This window comes from Agelaius tricolor, unplaced genomic scaffold (assembly GCF_023055355.1).
Source record: "Agelaius tricolor isolate 1412-34295 unplaced genomic scaffold, bAgeTri1.0.p SCAF_8, whole genome shotgun sequence".
NCBI lineage: Eukaryota > Metazoa > Chordata > Aves > Passeriformes > Icteridae > Agelaius > Agelaius tricolor.
In genome coordinates, this window is record NW_027269268.1 from 28,704,827 (window position 1) to 28,725,889 (window position 21,063).

The following is a 21,063-nucleotide window of genomic DNA, read 5'->3' on the forward strand; positions in this document are numbered from 1 at the left end:
ACCTATAATCTCTGAATGTAAGAAGTTTCAGGCAATTACATCTATTTCCAAGCTAAAAACTTCCAAAAATAAAAAGAAAAGAATATAAGAAAAATAAAATACCAGAGCAATCAAAGTACTGAAATGTTAATAAGATTACCATAGTACAATATCTAATGAAAAACTGTTTTTATTTTTTTTTTTTTCAGCCTGCATAGAAGATTTAGAAGGATGAGAAATACATGCAAATGTCACCATTAGGGTAGAATGGCTTCTCCTGTTTTGGAGGATTATTTGGTTTTTTTAAAATTTGTTTTCTCTTTCAATGACGGAGAAGTTTGAATACTTGATGTTTACGTCTAGAACACACAATGACCTCTGTTACTCTGTAAACCAGCAGAAATGCTGGCCTCCATGCTGATCCTCTTGCCCCCTAAGGCACTGATGCTATGAGGGCGTTAGGACACTGAGATAGCAGCCTCCCCCCTCATACTGTCTCAAGCATGTAGAAATAGCTTTGCAATTGTGTTTGTAGAAGACAGACAAGATATAAGGGGATGTTTGCAAGCAAAAAGGTCTGGTTAGGCTATGCAGAAACCAAGGCCCCTGGAACTTTTGAAAAGATGTACTCAGGCTCTTCTGCAAACCAGCTGGGAACAATTTCTTGGTGTCAGTTCATGATACTATTCACTTAAATAGATTGAGGAAAGAAGATAGCTTCTTCTTAGAAGAAAGAGAAATTGCTAGGAAAAGGAGGAGACAAGTAAAGACAAACTTCTGAAGGAAAACAAATAGGGAAAAAGAAGAATTTCTTAATAGTCATGTACTACCTACAAAGTAAGACAAAAACCCCCAAGTAAAAGCCCATTGAGGTAAAAGAAATTGAAATATTCTCACTGTGAAGGGAAAAAAATGAAAATACAAAAAAATTTCAGCATTAGTCTATGAGGATTTTTTCTAGATTAGGTTAATAAGGAGTCTAACTTCTAAATTTCAGGTGGGAAGAAAATAAAACTGGAGTATAGAATGCTCAACTAAAGTTCATTAGGAAATGACAAGAGAAAGGATTAACAGTAAAGAAAGGATAAGACCAAAAAAGACCAAAAAGTAATTTTTATTAAAGTAGAAACAAAATACAATAGAAATATTGAATAATATTGAATATAGAATAGAAGGAAAACAGAGACTTTGATTATGCATTTCTGGAGGAAATTTGTAATTGTGTAATCATAGAAAACATTTGCTCAAGACTAAAGCCAGATTGTAGTATTATATAAAGGAGACATCATCCTACTACAATATGCAAGTTACATTCATATTCTACAAGGGCCAGATTTTCCTGTTCTGATCTGAAACAAAGCTGATGTGACAGAAGTACCCATTGTTTTTAATTTGTGATGTACAACTCTCTACAGCCGTGCAGAATAGAACCCTGGATCATCATCCTCTACAAGTGCGTTGCTATCTTCCTAGGAATGGAATGGTTGAGTAGAGATTTCTTGCAGAACATCTAAAAAGCCATCAAACTAATGGAAGAAGAGCAAAAGTAGCACAAACCACACCTTTGTTCTGTGAGTCTTGTAACTTTCTTGAAATAGGAAAAGATCCAGCATAAGAATTTTAGTAATCATGAGAACTTTGAGTCCAAAACACTGAATTTTTACTACTACCGACAGACAAGGCTTCTCCTCAACATTGTTTCAGGGTTTTTGATAACCTGATTTGTTCTGTCTAAAACTAGTTCCTTAGAAACTTTTTTTAGAGACACTCATTACAGAAGAGATCAGAAGCCTCCTTTGTCTGAAGAAGGCAAAAACCCCAGTGGAACTGGTGCAGAGTACTGCACTGACTTGTGGTGGAATTACATGATGGTTGTTGTACACTGTGGGTACTGAATTTCCAGGCAATCTTCTGTAGCAGGAAAGTGTAAAAGATGTTGCAAAAGCATACGGCAGGATTTGTGAGTGTTTCATTAGTACAACTACAAACTTGGAGGCATACAAAGTACATACTGACAGTGTAAGACTGACATCTTGTTACTCTATGTCCAGATTGGGATCAAAATAGTGAATTTACCCTTTTCAGATATCCTGTGGAACAGAGAGCTTGTTTTACATGCTGCATAAAGCATATTTAGCAATATGGATATTACACATAAAGATACACTTTCCATTTTATCTGTTTATCTGAACTAAGACTAAAGAGAAATAAAGGCAGTTAAAAAAGAAAAATATATTTCTATGGAGATGAACCACCTATTGAGAAAGGGAAAATCACAAGACATTAAGTTATTATAGCTAATCTAAGATTCCAGTCAACCAGGAAGGAGAGCTACTTAACGCAGTACTAAATAATACAGATGTCTGCTGAAAAGTAGGAGAATGTATTTGCACGGAAGAAGACAGATAAATTCTTTATGTAAGATCACTCTGCTGGTATTCACATGCACTGCTATGAATTTTCCAGATTATTCCACTGGTATTCTCATGGGGTGAATTTCCTTATTCAATTTCATAAAGTGAGGACTATGTCTTGGCAAGTAATTGCCAAATCCTAAATTTTACTTAAGTTCTCATTGGTATTGCCTTTAACAGAATAAAGAAGACTGGACTACATAATATAGCTGAGTAGGTCGTAAATGTGACTTTTCAGTGCTGTATAATCTTGTAAAGGTCATGTTCTCAGGTGCTGTGATATTTTTTGCTGGATTTGATGCATCTGCCAATGACACCAGATCTAAAATTCTATGTTCTGCATCTAATATTTAATATGCTGTATTTGTCCAGCTCTGCTATTTATATGTGACTCAGTTATTCCAATGAAATAAAAACTGTTCTCCTTAAGTAACCTGAATCTTCAATGACGTTGTTCTCTCTCTGGTGGTTCCTGCCAAATTATAGTACCCAAAGAAGACACATGGGTCAAGGTTGGATATTCCATGCAGAGAAAACTTCATTCTTCTGCACAATCTCTGTTGGTGTTTTCAAACGTGCTATGGCACAGACCTGTCTAAGTTAGCAATTATTTGATAAAGAGCTTTATATGTTTTGCTTTCTGTAATACAAATAAAATATAATGTACGTTCAAATTTAAAGAATGCTTTTGTAAAAAGATCAAAAATATATAGGGAAAACCAGATTACTACTGTGTATTAAGTAGATGCCTTAAACAGAATCATCACACATTCTAATGCAAATGTTTATAAATACCAGATTTAATATTAGCTGTCCTTTACTACAGGACACATTGTAATAACCTTCATGGTGTTCCACTACTATAAATGTAGAAAGATTGATGCTAACAGTAACATTTTAGTGCTACCAGAATTTAACTTGTGATAGCAGCAAAGTCAACAACAAAAAAAGACAGGAAATCATAACATCCATTTATCTACCTCTCAAAAACATTGTTTTTTATCCCTAAGAGGGGAGATACAAAAGATTGTACACCATTTTTTTTGTTTTACTCAAAAGAAAACAGTTGTACATACCTATGTATATTACAAAACAATACTATTTAATAAACCCTGACTATATACTAACAGAAAAGTCATCAACAAGCATCAAACTTGGCCACAGCAGTACCTGAAACACAGGTTTCACACCCTGAAAGGAAGGAAATTTTTAGACCTAGGAAGGTGGCACCAGTACAGTGTCTATGCAACTTCCTGAAGAGAACACTGTGGCAACAGAATTACAGATTGCAACTTCATTTAGTTTACTATTTAGTTTCACACCTTTAAAGGAAGTGAATTTACAACGACATGAATTAGCTTTGACAGTAGTAAGAAAAGGGGTTTAATGCTACTATCAGGGAGACTGCTTCATTTTCCACTCTAGGAGCATGATTCCCTTGTTCCATGGCCTATATATCACAAACATGTGACAGATGGCACTAACTGGCTTTGCGCACTAAAGAGAAAGAACTGGAAAAGGATGCTGCTGGGAAATACACAAAACGTATCTTGTGCTGCTGATTTTCTAAAACCTTCTTTTGGCATTTGTTCCAAATACCAGAAAAATATAAAAATCCAGCTCATGTGATACATGCCTAATAAGCATATGTCTCTTTCTGCTGACTTTGTGATGTTCTCAAAATCAGTGATTAATTAAGAAAATCTAGTTATACCTGGTACTTTGCAGATAGTGTTCACTGCATTTTATTAAGTTATTAAGAGAATGACTGAAAACCACATCCACCTCAAGCAGATGGCTCAGTTTTAGTCAAACCTACAGAGTTGATAAACTGACAAAGTCAGCAACATAAACCATTCACCTCTTGCAGTTAAATATTATAAAAGCAGTTTTCAGGATAATTTAAAGCATCATATGTATTTTCTTAGGCTTCCTTTGGATCACAAGGAAGTAAAATAACTTCTCTACAGCCACTGAAAGAATCCACATCCCAAAAAAAGGCCTATGATTTCTGCAAATTCCTAAACAACCTTTCCTTCACTTGGTGGGGGAGTGGGTGGAGGGAAACATTTACCATTAGAACAGTGATCTGGTTGATAGTGAAAAAGTCTGGAACTGGAGGGAATGAAGCATCCCAGAAGTCATTCAGAAAGCAATATAATTACAGGTTAGTCTCAATGAAAAGGGCACACATTGATAATTCCAAATGTCTTTATAGCCATCCAATTCATAAAGGTTTATGGATTTAAAAATTACTGTCTAAAGAAAGAAGAGTCTACCATTCAGCTGTGTGATTTTTGCAGATACATTCTCTCTATAAGGAATACCTGTCTATACAGCATTTGTTCTCGTGAATTTGAACACATTTGATTTATATTAGCTTTCAAGTATTTAGAGTAACTCTTTTACCTTTCTCCCCCGAAGAAACTAAAGTCAGGCTTTAATCCACTGCTTTGAGACAAAATCCTTTAAAAAAAATTATTGGCTTTTTTTAGAAATTTTTGGGCTCTGCATCTCATTACAGGCTGAATTTTGGGTTGTATTTTCCCCCTAAAAACAAGCAAGTGAAAAAGCACTCTCTCTACCCATCATCTCTCTAGGTTGCCTCCATAACTTTGGAATTATTGACCATTATCATTCTGTATTGTAACTTGGAAAGAAAATCATAAATTTGAGAAAATTTATGTAACTGACTGGCATTTATAGAATTTAAATGGCAGCTACAAAACTTGCTTATAGTTTTTAAATTACAAATACTTACTACTTGCCTGTATTTCCACAGCAGATATGATATGCAGCTGTTATAGACTCCTTGAATTCAGACAGTAATCCTGGGAGATGGAATGAGGGACCAGTCTGCAGGACCAGCACTCAGATCACCTCTTTTATTCCACAGGGCTGTTGCTTTTGGCTGAATGCCCAAGGGCTGAACACTCCAAGTGAACTTTGCTGCCTATTGAAGGTTCTTCATTAATTAATCTCTCCCCAAGTGTCAAAGCATCATGTGGAGTGTGGGCAGCCCAGAGCAGCCCCAACCCTGTGGCCAGGGGAGTCTGAGGTGAGGGTCTGAACCCCTCTGGCTTCATTGAAATGTGGGCCATGGGAAGGCTGAGGAGAGGCCAGACAGGGACAGTCAGAGCTGTTGATGCCCTCAGGGACATTGATATGGGCGTTTCTGAATGGCAGTGTTGGGTCAAGGTATTTTGGCTCTTATTTTAGGCATTTAGAGAGTGTTTCATATTTTGTTTATGCCCTCATCATGCCCTACTTCCTCTACAGAGGTCTGCTGCTTCTTCTAAATTATAGCCAGTAGCTGCATTGACAGAGATAAAAGATACAGGGTGGCTTGTGAGTTGTGCTATTTGCATTCAGAGCACAATGCAAAAAGTTAAAACTGCCTTTATCTATTACCACCCACATAAATAACTCAGATTGGGATTGATTTTTATGCTGTATGACATTTAAAATGCAGCATGCTAATAAAAATATAGACAGAAACCATAAGCATGATTAAACAGAATCTAACACACTTCACTCCACTGCAGCATCTGCCTGGCACATTTATCACAGAAGGACAGACTCCAGGCCAGCCTGAGACACTTCACAGCACTACAAGCATTAAGAGCCCAAATGTGTCAAATAACCTTTAAAAAGTACAGTTGGGTAGGGCACACTGCTAGATTTTTTTGAAGTTCTTATAATTATTAATCATAAAAATTAAAAAAGAAATAGGTTTTAATTCCATTTCAATGTGTATTATTTTAAGGATGTAGGCACTACAGTGTTTATTTCTACTTACATATTATTCTTTCTGGTTTTTGGTCTTTCAAAAGTATGATTACTATAGAGCTACTGCCAACAGTTGATCAATACTTGTGAGAAAATATCAAGGATTTATTCTCCCTACAAAATTATTTTAAAAGCAGTGTAATGTCTACTTCAACAGGTAGAAAATTAACATGTGCAAATTTCTTTGTGATTTGCACAGTTTACCCAGTTCAAAGCAATTGCTTATCTGCTTCTAATCAATATATTTGCTCCTCCTGCCTTTAAGACATAAGGTTAGATATACCTTTCACAACTGAATAAAATCAAATTTCATTTTACAATAGGTCTACCAAAGAAAGAATTGGGTTTAATATCTCTTTAAGTTAACAAAGAAAACAAACAGGTCCAAAAGCTACTAACTGCAACAACTAGCTAAGAAAAACAAATGGCAGGGGGAAAAAATTACAATTCCTTAATCTTTTATGATGAATTATATGCATTTGGACTACATTCCCTGACTGATACTTTCACGTTAGCATGTGACAGAGAGAAGCTGAAAAACATGCTATGAAGAGAAAGCATTGATTTGTGGCTGTTCTGCACTAATAGCTTCCTAGGGAGTAATAAAATAAGTTAGAGCCTAATAAAATGACTGATCTTTCATTCAGGATAACAATGAACCTTAGCCACCAAGTCAAGCCAGACTCATCATTCTAAATGACAATACAAAAAGGCAAAGCAGAAGATACATCTTCCCCTTAACCCAACATATTATTATACAAGAACATAAAAATTCCTTGATCCAAAGAAGAAATTCTAATTTGCTGTAGCAGTGACATACTTATTTGGTTCATGCTCCCTTCTGGCTACCAATCCCACAGTGAGAACATCTAAAATTTGCAGAGGAGCTTTGGAAAGGATGTTGATAACATACCTCAAGAGAAGTAAAGAAATTTCAGATTCCATTTCTAGCTCTTGTATAAACAGTGGTACCCAGTCAGATCAAATACACATATATCTTGTTCATTTTTGTATGTCAAACAAGGAATATAAGGAAGGAGGCACGCAAGACAACAGGATAACCTCCAACACTAGTCAAGCCTTTGAGACTTCCTGAGCTGGATAAGTCTGTGTGTATTAGAAACCATCAATGGATTTGTTTTTCATGATTACCCAGTCTTCCCTTGAAGCCATAAAAATTCTGGCATCCATAATATGCAAATAGGTTTAGAGTTTTGCTATGAAAAAAACTGAAGAACTTGCTCCTGCTGAATCTGGTGCCTACTACTTCCCTCTGATACCTCAAAATTTTTGTACTGGAATAGAAAGACAATCCAATCTTGCATGTCTTATTGATGATACTGTGCATTTACAGACCACTCTTGCAACAGTTCTTAATTACCCCTTTTCTAGACTGAAGAAAACAGTCAATTTTTAACCATGTTTCCTACACTCAATTTTTAACCATGTATCTCCTGTTCTATAATTCTATAATTTTCTTTGCTTTCTTTGAGGAACCAACGTTTTATACAGTATTTATGATATGAATTAAAGATGACTTATATAATGGCATAAGTATTTTCTCTGTTTCACTTTGATTTTTCCACTTGTTGGTACTTGGTTTGTTTTTTGATCACTCCTAAGCCCTCAGATCATTGTTGTGGAACTATCCATCAGAAGAGGTCAATGTTTTTGATGATCAAATCACTTCACTTTTACGAAAAATATTCATGAAAGAAAATAATTACAAATTTAAGGAAAGGCTTCTTCAGCTTTAGTTACAACCATCAGCAGATAGGTAAGATTTTAATTTCAAATATCTAAGAAAATCATGTCCTAAAGAGAAAATTTTAAAGACACAAGAAAACATTTCATTTAATTTCAACATGCAATAAGCTATTTTTTTAAGGTAATAAATTTAACGAAGAGAAGTTGATGCTCAGCAAAACAAAGGTCTTCCAGAAATAGATTTTCAGGAATAGCAAGGCATGAAACCTTCAAAACAGCTTAATTCTAGAAAAACCAGAGGCAACAGAATTTTGACATTTCAAGTCTCAGGATTTTGAACAGCTCCTTGGTTACCTCTTTATTGTGTTTATTCCCAGAACTGATACTTGTTGCACAAGTCTGCTTTATCTATTTATAGTTTGTGGCCACAGGGTTTGTTTGTTTGCTTGCTTGCTTGCTTGTTTTTAAAATGCAAGGATGCATGGAACAGATTTATTGATATTATACTAAAAAAAATTTTAGTAATAAATTAATTAAAGCTGTGGGATATTTAATAGTATTACAAATTGCTTGTAAATACTAAAAATATTAACTTGGTCAAAACTTCATCAGCTAAGCTTATCCAAACCATTTTCTTTATGATATGATTCACTAAAAAAATATTTTCTTGAGTCAAATTTATATCCCATGTGGAATTTTTCAGCAGTTTTAAAAGGAGACTAGTAAAAAGTACTTACAGGGTGAAGGCATCGATAACATCTCCTGCAGATCTTGTCATCTCAAAGTAGGTTTGCAGAATGTTGACGGTTCCTGAAAGTGCTTCATGCCCACAGCCACAGAACAGTGCAACTCCAGCATAGAGCAGGATGGTGGCAATCAAAGATGCGTAGGGAATGCCTCCCAGGCATTTGATGCAACACTCGAAGCATCCTACAAGAAAGAACAAGAAAAGGTTATATGCTACTAAATTATATCAAAAAGGCAAAAAGAATGTTTTTCTTGTGAGAAACACTTCTGAAAATGAAAGACTGTAGGCCAAAGAGAGTTTAAGTCGAGTATAACAACCCAGACTGTGAGAAAATATGTGAAAGGTTAGTCCAACTTCTGAATTTTCTCAGTTGCTACTTGACCTATTAAATGTAGACATGCCATCTGATTAACATGAAAGGTTAAGCAGTCAGTTCCTTGCAGAGCTTCACGCTTTTATTCAGAGCAGGTTACAATGTCAGTCTTAGGTTATATCTATATTCACACTTCCTGCTGGTCATCTATCAGATTACTGAGGAGGACTCTCAATAACAGGAAAACCACTAAAAAAAAATAAAAATATATTTTCAGTCCAATACCTTCCGTCATCATAGGTTCATTCCAATTTTTTTGGACATACACTTCTGACAACAGAATTGCTCCTGCTCCTTGTGTATACTCAAATAACTCACAAGCATAAATAAAGACATCGATCAAAGAATACAGAATTAGAAAAAAATTTAGTTGAATTTTCTCTCAATATATTTTACTCTGTGTGATGTTTCTTAAATGAAGGTAATTGCTCTTGAGTTATAAAAGGCCAACTTCTTGTCCTGCCACCGCAGTGTCTAAAACAATGCCCAGTTCCGCAAAAAAACCCACATTCCTTCAGTAAGTGTGCTCAAGTTTCTGGCACTACCCTGCCTAGTTTCATGAATGCAGCATCTCTGACTCTTCCAAATCTCATCAATCCCATAACACCTCTTACATTCCATGGAACCCTTCCTATTGTCTTCTGCAGGGACAGGGAAGGTGGGATCCACTGGCTGAGAGAAGACAAGCAGGAAGTAATCAGAAGCTGTGTTTTCTCCTAAGCACTACCAGTTTATAGCAAAAAGGACCTGGCTAGAAAACAAAGTGAGGCATATAGATTTTAAATATTTGCACAGACAAAGACCAATTAAAAATTACATATAAGATGCTCAACAGGTATGATTCAATATATTTTAACTTGTTCCAAAGTCTTTATGCTGTGCTAATTATAGTACCAGAGATATATCAAAAGAAAAAAGCCATTCTTTAAAGACAGAATGTCTACTTTCATTATGTCTAATTCCCAAGTGTAGCTTCTCTATGTAATTTCATATTTTGTCTTTTAATTTGGTATATTTCTATTTACTTTAGCCTAGATAAGCCAAGTAATAACTTCCTCTGTCTGTTAAAACCTTCATTCATCTACATTTACTTTTAATTTACTTCTTTTAATGAACAAATATTAAATAGTCATATATATATGTTTAGCATTTATATATGTATATAAATTTATATACAAGATTGCATGAACAGTTTAAGCCTTTTTCAAATATGTACACATTTTACCCAAATAGAAACCCCCTGCTATGTTGTAAATAAAAGTAATATTATGGAAGGCAGTATTCTAATGGCTGGATAGCTCTTGGTAAAAAAAATATAGTATATTAAACATTGAATATACTAAATACATAAAAGACAAAATAATACCCAAGTATGTATGCTAGTTGTACAAAAAGAGAAAGTTATAGCTTGAGACTACTTTTGTTTAATGCCAACTTAATGTATCAGAGTCAGCTGTGAAATACCAGAGGTAAAATGTGCAAATCCATACATTTAAACTGCTGCCAAAGTCTTGCTGAGTAACCTGTAGTACAAGTCACCCACCTGGGGCATTCACCACACACTACCCAAGGGTGTAACACCTTCCAGGCTTTCAGGTGAGAGCATTCCATCTCCCTGCTGCCCCCATCTCTGAGCCCATACATTACTGGGTGAAGAGCAGATTTTCCTTGCAATTCCCACCATTCCACTGCACTGGCAGCAGGCAGCTCTCCTCTTCAGCAGCACAAGGCTTTGGATGTCCAGGGATGGATGAGCCTTTCTTTAGTGACAGACTACAGGGGTCTTATACCCAGGGACTCTGAGCTTTTCATCAGTGCAAGAGCTTAAGAACAGACTGGAAAAATTTATAAATGCTTTTGGAGTAGCTAATTCTGCATACAGATAACTGTAGTAATCTCTTAAAACTTCTTTGGTCCTGTTTTCTAAGATTATCCAACTGTGGTTAATTCTTCAATATTTAAAAGACTATACAAATACTAAAAAAAATCATTCACTGGAAAATCTTTGTCTTAAAGGCAAAAATCCTAAAAGTATATATTTGAAATAAGTTCACTGAACAAGAACTATAGGACAATACATAGTTACCTGACATCAGAGGTTATCATAAAATGCCCGTTACCATTATCAGCACAGAATAACAGCAGGAAAAGCCACAGAAAACTAGTACCACTGTACATCTATTGACATTATATGAGAAAGTAAAAAAGGGGAAAGATAACAATAGGGTAATAATAGGAACGATGCATGAGGGCTTGTAAAGTCAAAGATTAAAAAATAGCATAGACCTAAATATTTTCAGGGACACACGGACTTTAGGGATTATTCTTGATATTTTCTTGATATAGCTTGGTGCAGGGAAGGGGAAGAGATTTTGTAAAGGTTTCTTTTTCCCCTTCTGAGAAAGATGAAGTAGAAGAGAGAAAGTTGAGGGCACTGCTGTCTGGGAGCAGCTGGCTGTGCATTACCTCCTGAAGCTGCTGCACCTCACTCTTTAGGTCCAGTGGGGGCTGAGCACACACTCAGATGTTCCAAATTTGAATGTCATCAAAACCCACAGCCAGATATATTACTTGAGCTTTATTATAGTGAAACAGTATAAAAGTATATCAAAATAGCATAACAAGGTAAAACCAGTATAAATTATTACAATGTAATGATGTACAATCCAAGGAAAAATTCAATCAAAAATAAATCAGCTTTTTCCCCCTCACCTCAAAATTTGTAAAATAACGGAACCAAATTTATAGTTTGTGAAGAAGTGCTTCTGTTCATCTCTCACATTTAAACTATTCATGTTTATAAGCCTTTGAGGGAAGCTTTTATTGGTATATTTCACCAACCTGAGCTCTTTTCATTCATAAAAATATACTGGAAAAATTAATTCAACCACGTGAAATTTTCAGATAATCATATATTGTCAAAGCCTTGCTCATTTACTTCACTCTTCTATAGCCCTACTACCTTTCTCACTGCTTACTTAATGAGTAACGCCAGAGTTTTCAGTCCTGTCAAAGCAACTGAAAAGTAAAGAAAACCAGTGAATCAGCGTTATGATTTTAAAGTGGATATTACACATCATTCATACACCACACAAGGTAATGTGCTACAGGTAATATCTGCTCCAATTCTTTTCTTTCAATTGCTCAGAATGTGCAAATGGCTGTTTAATAGCAGAACAATAGAAGCGCTATTTTAACCTGCACAGTGATATTGAATCACCGGCACAGAGTGTGACTCAGCTGTGAGAGTGTGTGGATGTCTGTGTGAGACAGGCAGTCATTCACCTCTCCCAAGGCACTTAACACATACAGCCACAGAAATAATTACTAGGAAAGATGAAAAAGATTCTATGCTCCTTTGATGTTTGTTCTCATCTTCAAATACAGTTTTCAGTACTTTTCAAACTGTTCACTCTGCACAATACACTTGTGCTATATAATTCAACATCCACTGTTCTTATTTTACTTATGTATACCAATATTTTTCCTTCAGGTAAAAACATAAATCTTATGGGGCCACATGTCTTTACCAAAACTGCAGGAAGTAATTGAAAAGAGTATCCCTTTTTGTGGTTTTCAACATGAAACTCTGTACTGTTCTTTTTTTCCTCTGTTTTATTAAAATCATTCCATAGAGAAAATTCAATCATGAAATACACAGAAAATGACAAGAAATTTTATTTTATGCAAATAAATTAAACTCCAAATACTGACTATATTCAGCTATCAAAACACAACATATTAATGTTGCATTACATTCATCCAATTCCAGTCAACAGACATCTCATAGACAACTACCTCTTTGCTCCTCTTAGTACAATTATTACTGTCTACACCAGACATATTCTAGATATAGATCTCTACACTTCCTTATACAGGCAAATCTGTGCAAATCTCTTCTCATTTCTGGGGTTTGGGTGTAAATATTCTATTATATCTTCAATTGCATCAGCCAAAAATAAGTTGACTTTCTGTTTATACAATCTCTACATTTAAAAGGCAAAAAATTTAGATATTGAGCAGAAGAAGAAATTTTCCCTGTGATTTAAATGTAATTATGCACACAAATTGCATCACCACAATAATTTCTTTGTTTGTGTGTTATGATATGTGAACTCTTTCTCCTCATAGTAGATCAGGACATATATTTAACAAATAAAATACTCAGTCCATTTCTGATGCCACTTCTGTCTGTGAAAGTTAAATCAATGACATCAGAACCAGTTTCAGAATGCTGTTATGCTACTGCCTTTCACATAAATGGTTAAGAAAACCCATTCACCCCAGATATTAGTATGAAGAATATCAATATTAAAAATATATTAAAACTAAACATAGAAAATACAGAAGGATATTCTGGTTTTGTTTTTTTTTATCATTTCCAACTCATTTGCAGCTGGAACACCTAAATGATTCATCAGAGACAACTACATGTCCAAAGAATTACTGATTAATCACAGATAATTACATCTCTAATGGGACCAAGTACCTCTGAAGAACATACAACATTTTAATAACATTTTTTCTTAAATTACTTTTCTTAAAGAGTTTTCTATCTAAAATTAGAAGACAGGACAACAAAGTCCAAGTAAAATGCCTGAGAACTACATACACTTGAAATGGAAAACAAAATAGCAAAATCTTCTGTGTCTTCCATGCCTGGCCAGGCATGCATTTTCTTCATATCTAAATTTGTACCACTTGTCACACAGCTTTCATGGCCAATCAACTCAAATACAGTTTCACAGCCCCATCATGAAGCATGAAGATTTACTTCCAAATTCTATTAAGCTAGGACTTAACCTCAAGTCAAGCTACTGTTATATAATATTTTAATTGATAAGCAGAGCCATCAAAACACAATGTATTGGATAAAAAGCAACACTTTTTATTTATATCTCATTCCCTCAATTACTCAACATGCAGCATGATCTCCTGATCTGAAACTGGACCCCAGGACTTCACAGTATAGCATCAGGTAGAAGCAATCCAGCTCCCCCAGTATTATCCCAAGAACAGAGGAAGGACAAGACATTCACAGTGTGGTTTTATAAAGCTGCAAATGAGGTGAAGCAACATTGGGAATGAATCACCAAAGATTACCCCTGCACTTTGACCTGGAAAACCTGCTCAAGAAATGCTGCATGCACAATCCCATGTGATTTGACCCCAGGCTCATTAATGGAATATATCCCACTCTGCTCCACCCTCTCCCATTATACAGGATCTACTGCAAACTAGACCAGTAATGCTAACAACTGAAGTTGCCTCTTGGTCTTGTTCAGGAGATGATTTCTCATTTAAATTAGCCTTCAATAAGAATGCTTACAATTACAGAATTACCTATCAAGCAATAAAAAACAATTTTACCACAAAATTAATTCTGATATCCTGACTGCTATAACTACAGTGGAAAAGTAAATTTGACATTGAACACTTGTAAGAAACATGATATACAGAAAAGCAAGAATAATGCCCCAACAAACACAAAAGGATTTTAGGAAATAGGCAACTAATTGCATGAAAATAAAATAAAAAAAACCCCACAAATATTAAGGTATCCTTTTACACATTAAATGGTGTATCATTACTGGATCTACTTTGACTTATCCGCACAGTGTGACTGGATATTAGCTAATCAGATATCAGCTAATACAGAAAATGAAAATGTTAGTCCTGAGGCTTTTACAGTCATTCTGCAGTTAATAGCTGCTTCAGTTACTGCACTCAGCATGGGACCAAGGCTAAGAGGAATCATAAAGACTTTTTCTTATTTAGATGCAAAATGCCTCAAACTAAATTGACATAATTAACACTGTGCATTGTTAAAATCACTATAATATGTGTTTGTTCCTGAGAGTCCCAGTGGCCAAGATGACAGCTTTAAGCAGTGGAGATATAGTCTGGTTATGCTGGATTTTGGAAGCAGCTCCCACAAACCCAGCCCTTTACCAAAATCACTGTCCTCATATTGTCTTGCATTAAAAAAACATCCCAGAAACCACCTTTGTGGACTGGCTAGGATAACATTGGGGCCCAGGGAATTATATGGAGGATAAACAACTGCAACTTGCAGCCCAAAACTGCTGTATAACATCTCACATAATTCCTCCTTTAACTAAAAAGCAACAAAATATTACCTTTGCAACATCCATCCCGCCCATGCTCTGATTCTCTATCTTGAGAAATGTTCAGTCATAAAAATAATATGGCCTCAGATATTTGAATGATACTGGGATTATGTCACCATGGACATCCCAGGTCCACACACAGACATCCCCCAGGGGCCCCAGGCCAACTACACAAGTGATCATTTTGCAGCATAAACCCCCACAGTTTTAGACAATAGACTACATTTTGTCTATAGGTTGATACAAGGATTTTCACTAACATAAAAAACTCAATAAAATCCTTCTAAGAGGTTTCAAAACAAAATGAAAAGTTTCATACTTTTAATAAAGTGGTCTGAAAATGTAGGCTTAAGAGCTGAATGTGTACGTCAGGAATTCCTCAGTGAAAAAAAATTCACATCTTTATTGACAGCTTTAAGAGGTGATGCTTGCTTATGTGGCTAAGTGCTGAAATACTTGAAATTGAAGAAATAAAAGCAAAATACTGAAATACTTGAAATTAAAGCAATAAAGGTAAAATAGTAGATCCTTCAACATGTTTTGAAATGAAGAAAATATACAAAATCTTCTCTGTAGTCATTAAAGAAAAAGGAATAGAGGGGTCACAGTCTAAGGAACATAACTGAGTTCAGCTCAGTTTTAGCTACCACTTTTAATGAAAAATTGAAATAATAAACTGCTTGCTTACTCTAACCTACAACAATACATGATTTCTCAGTACTTCTACTAGGAAAATACATTATTGTAAAAACTTTTCTAAACTGAACTTAATTCTTGGAGAAGTTTGTTAGAGATTTTAGAATTCCAATACCAGCCTAGGTCAGTAGTCCAATGTAAATTCAAGGGTTTCCTGGAATGCAAGCAGTATTTTGTTTTTAAGTTTGTAAAACATCCTCGTAGCACCACAAATATTTTTAGAAGAGAAAATTGTGCAGCAAAATATTTTTTTCAAAAAGGAAATTACTAAGACCTTCAAAAACCTAATTTAAAATTTATTTATTAATGACTTTTTTATCCTTAGTGCATATGCAAATTTTAAAGTTATTTCCTACATGGTAATTTTCATTTGAAATATGTGGAGCTGGAGATTGCATGGTATTTTAATAAAATACAGTACATTACAAAAAATCTCTCTCTCCCTTTCTCATATGGATGCTGTCTTGATCTCAGTAACAGATAACAGTTCAATCTGAACAAGGCTAATAGAATTAGTACATTTTTTGTACACTGCTTAATATTTGGTATGATTTCATCCAAACTGTCCCTTGTTCTTGTCTCTTGTTCCTTGTTAAGCACTCAATACTCCAGTTCAATTTGTAAAGTTTAACAAACTGCACTCATGACAGAAAAAAAAAGTAATTCAGCACGCTCACTAATAATCATGGTACCTCCTACATCAGAAATATAACTTAGATTTGCGTTTTCATCATATGCATTGAACACATTTCTGCACTTATATTCAAGGCAATTAAATCTCAAATGGATTGCCTATATAGATACCCAATAATTCACTGTGCTAATGCAGAGTTAGAGTAAAATGAAACATGCTACTTTGCCAATGAGAAGAAATATTGTTTCAAGAAGCCTTCGTCTATAACACATAGCTATTCAAACAACTATGTTTAGGAAATCCACCTTGCCAAGTGACCTATAACATCTGTGTTACCATCAACTGATACAACAAATTTTCAAAGCCAAATAAAAGGTGTATTTTATATTTGAGCTAAATTATATTAAAAATAGATTTTCAGCTAAGTTTAAAGACAGCTAACTTAAAGAAACATGGGTTTAATTCTCATTGAAGCCCAAAGCATGAAAACAAACAGCAAGGAAGAAGAGATCCTCTCTTCCTCCTGGTTTAGGAGTCGCATGTGTGTACTAATCCCCCACATAACAAACAAGCTTCTCTTGTTCCATCCATCTTAAGTGCTCTTAAATCTAGAGGGAAAAAACCCCAAACAGGATACCTACAGCCTTTTTTCCTAAATAACTGAAACTCAGCTTAGGATAGCTGAATGTGGATAAATGCACATATATATTTATATACACACATACAAAAATCCATTTTCCATCATAGTGGACTGTACTCTTATCAATAATCACACAGCTTATTGACTTCCCCTGTTGCACCAAAGTATTCTGCCAAAGTATTTGTTGGACTTGGATAACTCTCTAATGAATGGTGAGAATCACACATTAATGGAAGAGCACTGTGAAGCAAACACCTGATCAGTACCTTTTGGCAAAATGAAGATCTAAGTTGTAATGACATCAGAGAAACAGAGGCTTGGCAATAAAGTCTCATAATGAGTCATGATCAAAGGTTTATATTTCATGCAGTGAAGGTACATTCCAAGCTTTAGCAGAGACTGCACAACACCCTGAGAAGCTACTCTGTATTTCTGCCTGACTCCATAACTCTCAACAACAGAGGGAAGCTACCTGGGATTGAATGGAAATACTTTTTTAAAGCAAGATGCCTCATTTGCTTTGCCAGTCAGACAGGAAACTAACCTTTTCATCACTCTAAGGTTGTTTTTCTTTGCTTCTTTGATGGACTGGTAAATGATCATCCTGCATGCTGCATGCTTCCTTTAAGGTATCAGTGCTATCTTTCCCAGCCCTGTCAAATGTAATTCTAAGAACTAATTTAAGCAAAAGCTCCTGGCTGCACATCCCACAACTTGTCAAAGAAATTGGCTCAGCTACTATTTAGGTACCTACACAAGGCTCCATTTAGTAAGGTATTGAGAATGTGCTTGGCTGAAAACCTGTGGCTTGTCCAATTGACTTAAAATCAAATTAACACTGTAAATAATAAAATATACAGAATATGATGTAGGTATCCAGAGCTAGATGACATTACACCAGCTGATATGACACCTTCATTGTTCCACACTCATATGAAAAATATTGCATATGAGATATTTATGAATGTCCATGGTTCTGTTTATCTATGCATAAGGGGGTATTGCTTCTGGTGAGAAAGAAACACATTATTAAGAAAAAAGGTTGGAAAAGAGACCTGTACATGCTTGGGAAGATGGCTTTTATCAGTATCAGTATTGCTTGCAATGTAAACCAATGCAATTTTTGCAGAAAAGTATAAATTAAAATAATTTAATTATATACGTGCAAAAACGTATACATTCACACCTTGGACATAAACGAGTACTCATATTTTGGATATTGATGATTACAATAATGTACAGAACACTGTGTTGGGATTAGCTGCTATAGAGTCTTCAGTACATTAGGTTCATTGCTGTTTAATGAGACAGATCTCAATCTAGCAGCTAATAGGTATTAAAGTTACTGACACAGAGCAGTCACTGCCTAAAATACAAATCATTCAGGCATAACACAGTCAATCTTCATAATCTTAAAAAAACTTTATGGCTGATTTAACACAGACAACATTTGACAGCCTCAAAATCGCTCTTAAGCTAAAGGGACAGGAATAAAACAAACTAGCTTCACAAACATGATACAAATAATGAAGATGTGGGTCAGTTAATTCAAAGAGTTTGTCCATTACGTGTTCTCCACAGATCATGTATCTAAGATTTGTACATTAAATACATTAAAATTTATTATTAATAAATGGGTTATATGCACATTACATATATCAATAATGCATAGATGATGATGGAAACAATTATAAGTTTTTATTGTTTGATTCAATTGAAAACAATAACTTGCAACATTAATTCCATGCAACACTTACTACTTTAATTATAAAGTGAATTACAATGCCATGGATCACAAAACCAGAAAATAAGTATCCTTTTCATCTCTCTCATCTAGAGTTCATGGAATCAATCTCTCAATTGTTTTCCTTCAGCCTTGAACAGAACTATTTCTCCCAAAGGAAAAACTACTATGAAGTATGTACTGAAATATAATTCTGCACTATTTTTTCTCACTCACAAATAGGTTGAGTTATACTAGGCTTTAAGCTATATATTTTTTCTTCTTTTTTTTTGGTGCATTATTCAGATCTTGAAAACCCCAAAACCATTGCTTCATGATTTTTCTGTGCACTTATCTGTTTAAATGGAATGTTCTACAAACCTCTTTATGGGTATTTGTGGGTTCTGCACACCTTCATTTTAGAGAAGATAGCATCCTCCTTTTTTTCAGGCGTTGGAACAGACAAACAAACAGGTTAGTGGGCAAGTGATTTTCAGTCTGGTAGTCAGAATAATATTAATTTGATTTCTTGGAATACTTACATTTACACTATCAAAGCACACATTGCTGTTGTTTCCAATTCTTAGTGTTTAAAACTCAGAAATAACAAAACTGCAAGTAGAGGTGAGATACAAATACTTTGATCTCAGGAAATTTTCCAGCAGCTGTGCAGGTCATGGTGGTCAAAAGCATATGAATAAAATACTAAATATTAAGCATACTTAAAAGATCTTTTTTACCTCACAAATCTTTTCAGTGCTGAAAAGGATAGGGTGGGTATTTTGTACAGCTGTTAGCTGAAAAGCAGTGGATTTCTAGAACTCAAAAAGCCCAGACTTTTGGAAATGGTATCAATGAAAACTTTAATTTAATTGGAATTATGTAGCCCTTTCTCTTTATTCTACATGATATGCAACTTTTGATTCTAATGTCCTCATGTTTTTACATCACTTTTATCTCAAAAGCCTCTTTTTGCTTCATCTGCTCCCTTTACCCTCAGGCTCTCTTCATCTTGGCTACTCCTATTCCCTTGAACACCTATTTGCCTGAGAAACAATCAGACCTGATAATGTTGCTTCCTCGCCTGAAAGCCGGGAGACAGAAAACTCACCTGCTCTGGGGAATGAGCAGCAGGAACACAGCATTGCTTCCCTCTTCTCTCCCCATCCTTGTTCACCACCCCCCTCCAAGGCACTGAGATATTCCTCAATGAAACAGACATGCACAGGCTGTCATATTTACTATCCAAAAGGGTAGAACATCTTCAACTAAAGTAGTAGAAAAAGGAATTATAAAAAGCTTCAGTGTGAAAATTTAAATATTCTGAATATTTCTGTCCGGAAAGAAACCCATAATCCTTTAATGGAAGTATTTTACTGCTGTCACTTTTACACCTCAGAAAGGAAAAATAGTAAGAAATAGATCATGATAGGGCAGATAACTGCTATCCTTCATGACATGACTACTTATGAGGACTGTTCCATGAAACTAATTAATGCCATCGTACATATTTTAAAAATATGTGTATGTATAACACTTTAAAATATGCTACTTGAACCCTTCTACATGGTAATAAACAGCTTAATCTGATTTAAAAACACAAACCAATGAATCTATTATTAAGCAGGTTTGCAGACATAAATAAAACACAAACATAAGTGTTTGTTAATGAACTTGGAATATACAATCTACAGGTATCATTTAGTCAGTGCAAATTTACACATTCTTTTTTTTTTTTGTAGATAATAACTTGAAAGATACAGGTCATAAGCAAAGTCTCTGTGGACCAGTATGTTACATGATTTCTCAAGTCTACAACTAAAAATCTCAGTGATATAAAACTGAAGGGGTTTTTTTAGAACAGAATCATTAAGTTTCCTTCTACCAAGACCTCAGATTAAGTTATGTATTCCTTCTGAATGGAAACATCTGCAACTGACTTCTACTGGCTTCAAAAAGCCCATAAAAATAAAACCTAAGCTATCTCCCACTGGAGTTAAGCAGCTTTTATTACTGACTCCCACAGGAACAGAAAACTCAACAAGTATTAATTGTAAAAACAAGTTTTAAAGTAAGGGAATGAATAACTGTATTGAGAAAAATGGCTCTCAACCAAACAAAATAGAATCTAGTACAAGATCAATCTGCACCAAGCATGCATTTCATTTTCACTCTCTATGTAGAGTGGAAAAGGCATTTAGACTTGCACATTAAAATACCAAAATACAT

General features: G+C 34.9%; 1 protein-coding gene across 1 annotated transcript in view; it reads right to left on the reverse strand.

The window, feature by feature from the left end:
- GPM6A (glycoprotein M6A) overlaps positions 1–21,063 on the reverse strand; it is a 116,341-nt gene that overhangs the window by 29,589 nt on the left and 65,689 nt on the right. The window contains exon 2 of the mRNA XM_071432104.1: positions 8,627–8,819. Coding sequence (XP_071288205.1) covers positions 8,627–8,819 — 193 coding nt within the window. The remainder of the gene's footprint in view (positions 1–8,626; positions 8,820–21,063) is intronic.